Source organism: Glycine soja, chromosome 15 (genome assembly GCF_004193775.1).
Source record: "Glycine soja cultivar W05 chromosome 15, ASM419377v2, whole genome shotgun sequence".
Classification (NCBI taxonomy): domain Eukaryota; kingdom Viridiplantae; phylum Streptophyta; class Magnoliopsida; order Fabales; family Fabaceae; genus Glycine; species Glycine soja.
In genome coordinates, this window is record NC_041016.1 from 21,945,940 (window position 1) to 21,956,424 (window position 10,485).

The 10,485-nt window shown below is 30.7% G+C and overlaps 1 protein-coding gene across 1 annotated transcript; it reads left to right on the forward strand.

The window, feature by feature from the left end:
- Positions 1-3,035: 3,035 nt before the first annotated feature.
- On the forward strand, positions 3,036-7,824 carry LOC114387981 (BTB/POZ domain-containing protein At1g30440-like). Its single transcript, XM_028348292.1, has 4 exons — positions 3,036-3,993; positions 4,914-4,983; positions 5,471-6,694; positions 6,957-7,824. The coding sequence occupies exons 1-4, from the start codon at positions 3,935-3,937 to the stop codon at positions 7,533-7,535; spliced, it is 1,932 nt and encodes a 643-aa protein (XP_028204093.1). The 5' UTR covers positions 3,036-3,934; the 3' UTR covers positions 7,536-7,824.
- The last annotated feature ends 2,661 nt before the right edge of the window (positions 7,825-10,485 follow it).

Sequence of the window (10,485 nt, forward strand, 5' to 3'; positions counted from 1 at the left end):
GGCTTATAGGATACTACAAAACTCCAAATGTAGCATGTGAGTAGCCCTGGAAAGCTAAGAAAGAGATCTTCAATTTTGTCAGAAATAAGCTTGGGCCAATTCTTTCATTTCGTGGGTTAAATTTGGCTTGGAAGTAAGAACCTTTGCACTTGAATAATTGGGTTGTGAGTTTGTGCTTTGTTTTGTGTAATTAGTTTAATTAGGTAGATTAGATGGGCTAATCAAGGCAACCCCTTCCTTTTGAGTAGTCATCTATATATTAGTGGAAGTTAGTTAGTTACTTAATTTGGTAGAAAAACAAATTTAGTTACTTGTTGTGCAAGTTTTAGGATGAAACTAACTTTTCTCTTTTTCTCTCAAGTGTTCTTCACTCTTCTTCTACTTTTCACTTATGTTCTTCCTTTTTCTTACACAAATTTTGTGGCTCTTCCATTGGTGATGATCATGGAAGGCTAAACACTCAATCAATCCAATGATCCACTCCAATCAAGGCTGAATTCGAGTTTTGGTTTAATATTTCTATATTGTGTTAATGTCCATCTTTTTCTTCAATTTGATTTTTGATTTTCATGATTATGAATATGCTTAGGATTGAAAATGGATTAGGTTATGGATTCATTTTCGAATTGCGAAATTTAATCACAGATTGTTTGGACGATATTCCAATCTAATTTGCGAATTCAATGATTTTATGGATTAATTTGATTGATCTAACTCTAATGACATTGATTGAACTTTTACAACATGATCATCCTTTGTGGAACTATGATAATTCTGTTTGCATTGGTTTGGTGAATTGGATTTATGCTATTAAACCTGATTCATATTCTATTTTTGTTCTATTTTGTTCCTTCATTTCTATTTTTATGATTTTGCATTCCTTTATGTTGCCTACAAACTATTTGTTGAAATTCCCCCCTACTGTTCATAAGTGAGTTAAAGTAGGAACCAAATTGAATTGTATCTTTGAGTTGATCTAGGTTAATCCTGTAGTGCAGAATTTCCTTGTTTTAATTGTTTTGGAATGATTCGATAGTCGTTATAAAAAATTGGCATCGTTGCCGGGGATATGATTCATTGTGTGCCAACCTTAATTCACTCATAACTAACATTAGTATAGTAGTATAGGTTTGCATTTGTCTATTGGGAAAAAATACACATTTGTGCATGTTTTGCATATTACAGCATTTTGCATTATCTTTCTTCGTACACTAACTGTTTGACATATTGGATTAGTCTTGTTAATGTTGTTTATGTAGAGTATGTGTGAGTAGTAGAGTGTTTTACATTGAGCATTAAAGTAGAGTAGCAATAAAACAGAGTAGTGGTGTAGAGGCATAATGTAGTGTATTGTGTGTCAGAGAAGTAAACTGTCTTGTGGAGTTTGACTGCGCAACTTGGTGTCCAAAGTTTATTCCCTATTCTAGGGATATTTTGGTCATTTCACATGCAACTATCTCAAATAGACTGAAACTTTGTCATAATGTAGAAAAAATAAAATAGAGAGAATAAATTGATACTAAATTTACTATTTTGTCCTTTTAATTTTCAGGTTTAATTACTATTTTTGTTATCTAATTTATTTTTTAGTTTCAATTTGATCATTTAATTTATTTATTTGTTTCTATGATTTTAGATGACACTAATAAATTATGTGTTTGGTCCTTGATAAATTAATAAATTTTGTTTTTGGTCCTTAATAAAATTGTTTTTGTATTGAGTCCCAAATAAAACAAAATTTTTTTTTGGTCATTATTATTTTGTTTGTTTTTTTTATATATTTGCTTTTTCATTTTTGTCCCTATAATATATATAGATAATTTTTTATTAATCCTTATCAAATATTTTTCAAAGAAACTAATACATAATGAACAAAATTTTATAAAGACTAAAATGAATATATATATATATATATATATATATATATATATATATATATATATATTAAGGATTAAAACAAAATAAACATAACTAAAAACAAATTTTTAGTTTTTTTAGGGATTTAATACAAAAAATTATTAGAGACTCTAAACAAGATTCGTTAATTTATTAGGCACTAAAAACATAATATTTAAGCTTTTTTTTAACCAAATAAAGCTATTTCTCACCCCCAATGATAAAAATTTCCGCATCTGTCACTGAGTATAATGATAAAATATAATTATTATATTAATAAAACATATGAGTAACATTTTTTTTTTATTTTAGTAATAAAGATATATCAATGAAATTTAAATGAATTTTTGTTAATAATAAAATACTTCATATCTTTTTTAATGGAAACCTATTAATGTTTTTCTTTAACAAATGAGATAATTCAAATATGACTTTAAATATTATTTATGGAGAAGTCTTTTAAATTTAAACCAAGTATTATCTGTATTTATTATTTTCTATCATGTAATTCTTATTTACTTTTTTTAATATTTATTAAAATATCATTTCTTTATTTGTGTACTCTTGAATATTGTTTTGTTATTTTAAATTAACATGAAAATACAAAATAAGATTCAAACTTTGACATATTTCATATAAAAAAATATACTACAATAAATGTTTTCATTTTATTAAACTTCAAAATATAATTGATCATAATATATATATATATATATATATATATATATATATATATATATTATCCTCTATTAACTATACATTATGTTATATTATGAATATTAATAATGTAAAATTGCTATAAAAATTAAATTCATTTAACTTAATTTATCAATAATTTATTATCAACTTTATTATATTAAATTAATTTTATTTTTATTTTCCTTGATAAAATATTTTGGACAAGTGACGAATAATTAAACAATTTTTGATAATTTATAGTTATTTTAAAAAATAAAATAGACTTAAATAATGATGATGAACCTATTTTTAACATGAGTACATATTTTATTACACGATAAGGCAATTGCTTTCCTATGTTATTTTATTTAATTATATTAATTTATTTTTAGAAGCTTTATTTACATGATAGTTCACTTTAGCAAAACACTGTAACCAATTTTTGATTCGACCCAAATTTTTTTAGAAAAAGAGGTTTATGATTTTTGAAGTTCAACAGCAGCTGCGCTGGTAACGCACATGGCCTAGCTCCTTCCGCTCCTAAGAAACCTACTCTTGCAATAAACAAACGAATTCCCCTAATAAATACAAATTACCAAACCGATTTTACTTGCACCTTCTTCAACTGTTCTTGTTCTTGTTCTCCCAAGTCAAATCGAGTTTACTTTAGTGGTCGAAATTATTATTGACTATTATTATTGGAGATTCCATGCTCGAGAAAAGAGCAATGAGTGTATTTGAAGGCACGGACCCCACATGGGTGCTGGGGTTGGTCCTATGAGATGCCAATGCCATTAATGTTTTACACATTGCCCCATGTCCCAAAACCATAACTTTCCACACACATGAGGGAGTAGTAGTAGTCAATGTCGTCTATTTAACCATATTGTTACTCCTTTGTGTACTTTTTCTTTGATGGGTATGAGTGGTTTTTTGTTTTGCCCCTTTGGTTTAGGTTTTTTCCTTTTGTTTGTTTGTTAGGGGTAGACAGAACTTGGTGGTTGACCTAAACTCAGTGGTGATTAGGAATTTGGGTTTTTAGGGTTCCAATTTTTATTTTTTGGGAAGTGGGTGTAACCGTAGTGGAGTGGTTCTAGGGTTTTTTGAGGTGGTGTTGTTGTTGATTGAATCTATTGGTGGTGGATTCGGCTCTTTTGGTTTGTTGGGCTGCTGGAATTTTTGATAAAGGTTGCGTCTTTGGAGGAAGGGGATAGAAAGAAGCTGCATTGTGAATCAATTTTGAGGAGGGTGAATTTGAGGCCAAGTGGGTCTATGTGGGTTTGATTAGTCAATTGAACTTAGATCTGTTCTTGACTCGGTTTTGTGAAGTAATTGGTGTTCTCTTTTGGGATTTAAGGAAATGGCTTGTGTGAAATTGGGTTCCAAAGCTGATGCTTTCCAGCGGCAAGGGCAGGCCTGGTATCTAGCTTTATGCTTTTGTTTGCTTTGTAAATTGCAGTTTTGCTGTTTTTATTTTCTCTTTCTTCTCTCCTCAAATGTGATGTTCTTTCTGTGTGTTGTGAAGTCTAGGATTAGGAAGAACATGTTATCTACTTTTAAGCTGTACGTTTACTGCATGCTTGCTTGTTTCTTTGAGTGTTTATGATGGTTCGGAATATTGAACTCTTGTTAAAGTGTGTGTTACTTAATATTGGATATAAGGAGAATATTTCTTTTTGTGAGGTCTTATTAGTCTTGCTTGTTAGATCTTTCTATGTCAATTTCATTCTTGGTGGTACTTGAGACTTACATGTAAAGTGGCAATGAAAAGTACTTCAAGAGTTCCTACCTTTTTATTAGTAATTTGATATAGTTTGTCAAACGTACATGCATGGCAAAAGTATGTAATTTATTTTTCCTGTGTGCGAGGATTGTACTCATTTGGTGCCATAATGATAGAAATAGACATGTAATGAAGATTTTTATTCTTCTTTTATGAGTGTTTAATTTGATTTATTTTGTTCATGGTCCTTGAAGAACTGATCTAAGATTTTTCTTCATTTTTTCCCCATTTGTCATTTGATTATGCTTCTTGCATGAATATGCCTCAGTAATGGACCTTGCAATGCACTTTTTCTTACTAGATTTTTAGTTGTCATATATGTTTCTTTTATTACTATTCGGAAGTGAAATTGGCATTCGTTGAATATATGATTTTACAAGACAGTGAAGGCTTAACATATTTCTTTACTGTCTTGCCTTTTTAAAAGTAAGCCATTTTTAAATGAGACTGTTCTGAGTACAAACTGATCTAAATGCTCTGTGTTTGATGGAACTTTTTTGTAATTTTGTCACGTTTGTATAATCTTGTAACCTTTACATTGCTGTTATAACTATAGGTTCTGCACGACTGGGCTTCCTAGTGATATAGTTGTTGAAGTTGGAGAGATGTCATTTCATCTTCACAAGGTATAAAATATCTATATATCTATATCTATTCTTTTAGTTTTTTCCATCACATCTAGTTGATGCACTATTCAAACATTAGTTTGCTTAAATTTCTAGCTAAAAACTTTCCAAAGTATACATGAAGATAGACATAGCAGAATTTACACTAGTACATTAGCAATATCATGCTAAGAAGTATTTTGCCAATTTACTGGTCATTGAAAATAATTGATATTGGGCATGTTTCTGTGTTAATAAAAACTTGACAATTTCTGTTATTGTCTTTGGGCATTATGTAAATGCAATATGGTGAAGGGCATTATTTTGTTCTGTTTTTGGAATGCAATGCCAAGTTACAATTCTATTTCCCTGCATATATCATTTAGCGCATGTTTGATTTTACATTTTTACACAATAACTTTCCATCTAAAAAAGCTTGCTCTCACTATTTTGAAGATAAGATTTTGTGAATATTAGATTAGCTAATTCATATTTATGCTTAATGCAGTTCCCCTTGCTCTCTAGAAGTGGGGTTCTGGAAAAAATGATTGCCAAGGCTTCTGAGTCAGAGGAAGAATGTGTCATATCCCTCGGTGACATTCCTGGTGGGGCCAAAACATTTGAACTCGTGGCAAAATTTTGTTATGGTGTGAAACTTGAACTTACAGCATCAAATGTTGTGTACCTCTGGTGTGCTGCGGAGAGTCTTGAAATGACTGAGGAATATGGTGAAGGTAATCTTATTTCACAGGCTGAAGCCTTTTTCAATCAAGTGGTCCTCCGTAGTTGGAAAGACTCTCTGAGAGCACTTCAAACCTGTGATGATGTTTCGGCCCATGCTGAAGAGCTCCACATTGTGAAAAGATGCATTGAATCACTGGCAGCAAAGGCATCTACTGACCCAAATTTATTTGGGTGGCCAGTGCTGGAGCGTGGTGGTCCCTTGCAGAGCCCTGGTGGAAGTGTTTTGTGGAATGGAATAAGTACTGGGGCAAGACCAAAAAATTCGAGTTCAGATTGGTGGTACGAGGATGTAACAAATTTGAGTTTACCTCTTTTTAAGACATTGATAGCTGTCATGGAATCTCGAGGCATTAGGCAGGAAATTATTGCCGGTTCTCTTGCTTTCTATGCTAAAACATATCTGCCTGGGTTAAATCGACGTCAGGTTTCTGGCGAGTCCAGTACCCGTCTGTCACAGGTAGCCATGGGGTCTCCACTATCAGAAGACAACCAGAAGATTCTACTGGAAGAGATTGATGGATTGCTCCCAATGCAGAAGGGCCTGGTTCAAACAAAGCTCTTGTTTGGTCTACTACGAACAGCCATGATTCTACGAGTGAGCCCCTCTTGCATATCAAACTTGGAGAAACGGATTGGCTTGCAGCTTGATCAAGCTACTCTGGAAGATCTCTTGATGCCAAATTTCTCATATTCAATGGAGACACTTTACAATGTTGACTGTGTGCAAAGAATTCTTGATCATTTCCTTGCCATGGATCAGGTTACTGGAGGTGCCTCTCCATGCTCAATTGATGATGGTCAATTGATTGGATCGCCTTCACTGACTCCAATCACCACGGTAGCAAAGCTGATTGATGGTTACCTTGCAGAGGTTGCACCTGATATTAATTTAAAACTTCCCAAGTTTCAAACCCTTGCCGCTGCTGTTCCAGAGTATGCCAGGCCTTTGGATGATGGTTTATATCGTGCCATAGATATTTATTTTAAGGTATGAATCTTGAACAAATTGGTTTATGTCATTCTATAATTAGTGCTAATATGCATTATCGTGCTATAATTCCCATCCTTGATTTGAATAGGCATACTTTACCCAAAGGATATTTGACTATAAGCCAGATATCTGTGTCACATTTCTAGACAGTTTTCAAAGTCTGTTTTCTTCTATACACGTCATATAGCACAAGTTAGCATGGCTTGTCACTCTTCTAACTAGTTTGGACTGATTCACTTTTGCTTTCACAAAACTACAGTCTCACCCATGGTTGGTGGAGTCAGAGAGAGAGCAACTATGTAGGCTGATGGATTGTCAGAAGCTCTCATTAGAAGCATGCACTCACGCTGCACAGAATGAGAGGCTACCCATCAGAATAATAGTTCAAGTTCTATTTTTTGAGCAGCTCCAGCTTCGCACTTCTATTGCCGGTTGCTTTCTAGTTTCAGATAACCTCGATGGATCGAGGCAGTTGAGAAGTGGTTTTGTCGGATCTACGGAGGGTGGCTGGGCGTCAGCCGTGAAGGAAAACCAGGTTTTGAAAGTGGGAATGGATAACATGAGGATGAGGGTGTCTGAGCTTGAGAAGGAGTGCTCAAACATGAGGCAGGAGATTGAGAAATTGGGTCGGGTGAAGGGATCGAGCGCTTGGGGAACTGTGTCTAAGAAACTTGGGTTTAAGTTAAAGTCTCAGATGTGTAGTGCTCAAGAAGGGTCTGTTAGCAACCAGAACAATGCAAATAATACGGTTGAGAAGTTGAAGGAAAGACATGTAAAGCACAAGAGAAGTTCTTCTATTAGTGACAAAGCATCAGTCTCTTCAATTGTTCATTCGTAGTGTCCACATGTTAATTTACTCACAAGGTACTTTGCTCTCATGATACTGTGTCATATTGACTAATCAATTTTCTTTGCCCTTGCTTCTTAAGCAAGTGTAACTGATGGAAACAAAAGTCTCTGTATTGTGTAAAACCGTAGTTTTAGCTTCGTTCCCCCACCCCCTTCTATTCCTTTGTCCCACTACATCTGCATATAAAAAAATTCCATGCACATTGTCTCCTACTTGTCCAAAATATTCATTTGTTTGAATTTTAATAGAGGTATGTCTAAGGATTTATTCCTTAAAATTATGAAAAGTCTCGGTAGTGTAGTGTGTGGTTTGAATGGTAGATAATCATGTTTCTTGAGTATATGATTAGAGATTTGATTTTCAAGTTTAGGTATATGAAAAAAAAAAATAGGATATAGGCTTAATTTTATTTTTTATTCTCAATTTTTGACATTTTATCACAAGTTAATTTGGCGCATTTTATTTCCATTTCCAACTGTTAAGAAACTTGTGAATTTTATCTTCTGCATTTATTTATTAATAAACACATGAGTTGGAGGTAAAATTTGTCAAAAAATATTAAGTTAGGGATAAACTTTGTCAAAAATTAAAAAATTGGGTGCAAAATTTGCCAAAAAAATAAAAAGTTGAGAGTTAAAAGTGTAATTATGTTAAAATTGGAGGGAAGATGCAATAATTAATTGTTGGGGAGTTAAAATTTGTCAAAAATTAAAAAGTTGTTTAAAAAATGCAATTAAGCCTAGGATATATTAGTCTTTTAAATAAAATTTGAGTACTTCAAAAAATTTGTTTGACTCTTAATTATACCTTGATCTTACTCAAAAGAGAACTCAACTTCCTCGAATATTATTTTTTGTGAACTTATCCCATGGACATAAAGATAGAGTTCATTTGTTGTGAATATATGATAGCTTAAATGCTATGTAAGACCATGTTAGTGATGTATTTGTTGATTTGAGGATTGTCCTTTTTGTCTACACTAATAAACTTTTTCATTTATAAAATGAGATAAAAATATATCGACATTATTAAACACTGGTAATTTAAATATTTTAATGATAATAATAATAATAATGTCTTCATTATTATAAGGATTTTATTTTATTAAATAAAAATTTAAAAAATAGAATATTTGGAATTAATAGAGCTTGAATTATATGTTGAAGTATAACTCTTTTTGAATTAAATATTTTAATTACAACAAATTTTTAAGACTTAAATTTTAAGTTCATTAGACGTGTGTTACTAATGATTTGTTTAAAAGTATTTTCAAAGAAACAAGACTTGGTCAAGAAAGGTGCCTATGGTGAATGTTTCTTAAATATGAAGAGCATCTAACTTCAAAGCAAGAAACGAGAAGCAAAAGGGCAAAAAGTGGAAATAATGTATTTAATGAGCTATTAATAATATCATTATATCTAATCATTAATTAAATTTGATTAAAAAATATATTTTTGAATGATTAATGATATCATCTATTTATATATTATATAATAAACTTTCCTTTTGAAATTTTTAGAACTTTTGCATGGAAACCTTAACTTGAATGTAGAACAATTGTTGATTTGATTTTGCCCTCACTTCACCATTTTATGTCGTTAAATAGAAACTTAAAACTTGAAATGTATAACAACTATTGATTTAATTTATTTTTCTACCGTTCCAACATTTTGAGCCATCAGATAAAAGTTTAATACTTGAATTGTATAATTGTTGTTGATCTGATTTTGCTTTCACTTCAACATTTTGAATTGTTGATCATATTTAAATTAATATTATTCTAAAATCTAGGGAAAATTAATATTATTTTTAAAATTAATTTTTTAAAAAATAATTATTTACCTTTAGAATATTTACTATGAAAAAGATGTATTGTTTAGACTACTTGATAATTATATTATACTATCACCTGTGTCATTACTTTGAAAAAAAAATTATTTAAGTATTATATCTATATAAATTTTGCCTCAAGAAATTAAAGGAGACCATTACTTTTCTTTTTAAAAAAAGTTAAATAAATATTCTGCTATCTTTTACAAAGATGTAATTATATATGGGTTTCTACTTTCTTAGCCCGTTAGCACTTACCAAGGAAAGCGTGCTGATAAAAACCAAATTCAATCCTTCTTCTATATTTTACAAAGATGTATAATAACTTCATTTCATAATTTGAAACTACCAAATTTAATTTAAATCAATTACATATCAGTTTTCTTTTTGTTTTGAAATTGCAAAATTTATTAAAAATGAATTGCCAAAATAAGTCACTGGACCATACAACAAATAGAGCACAAACGTATCAGCCTGAATGTCTCCTTCAATCACATTTTTTTTTTTTTTATCTTCATAACAGTCAAATAATAAATTAATGATATAATTACTTTTCATTATATGAACTTTATAAATAGGCATGTTGATAAAATTTAGCTCCTTGCATCTTTTTCCTACTATTCCTCCTACTTCTTAATCCCATCCCATGATAATAAAAAGTGTCTATTTTTAATCATAATAAATATAAAGGATACTCGAATCAATCACCAAGAAACAAAAGATTAATTATAATAATATTATGAATAATCATATAAGTAAAGATTAATTACAACAATATTATGAAGAAGTAAGAATTAGTCTTACATTTTTTTTATTAATTATCATGTTGTTTCTCACATAAAATTTACTTTATTTTACTATTGACTTCCATTTGATAAAAATCATATACTTTGTTTTTTCATGCTTCCTTGCCATTACATGCAGGGAGTTGAAAGTTTTAATCAATATTCTCTTTCTCTTTCTAGGGATCAATTTTAGTAAGTGTATTCTTTCATTCTTTATCTTTTTATTTGCTCATTGCTTCTTTTTTGGGCTCAATATTTTTTTATCTCATTTTATTATTATAGTTTGAGAAAATGAGAGTCTCGCTCAATATATCATACTTAAT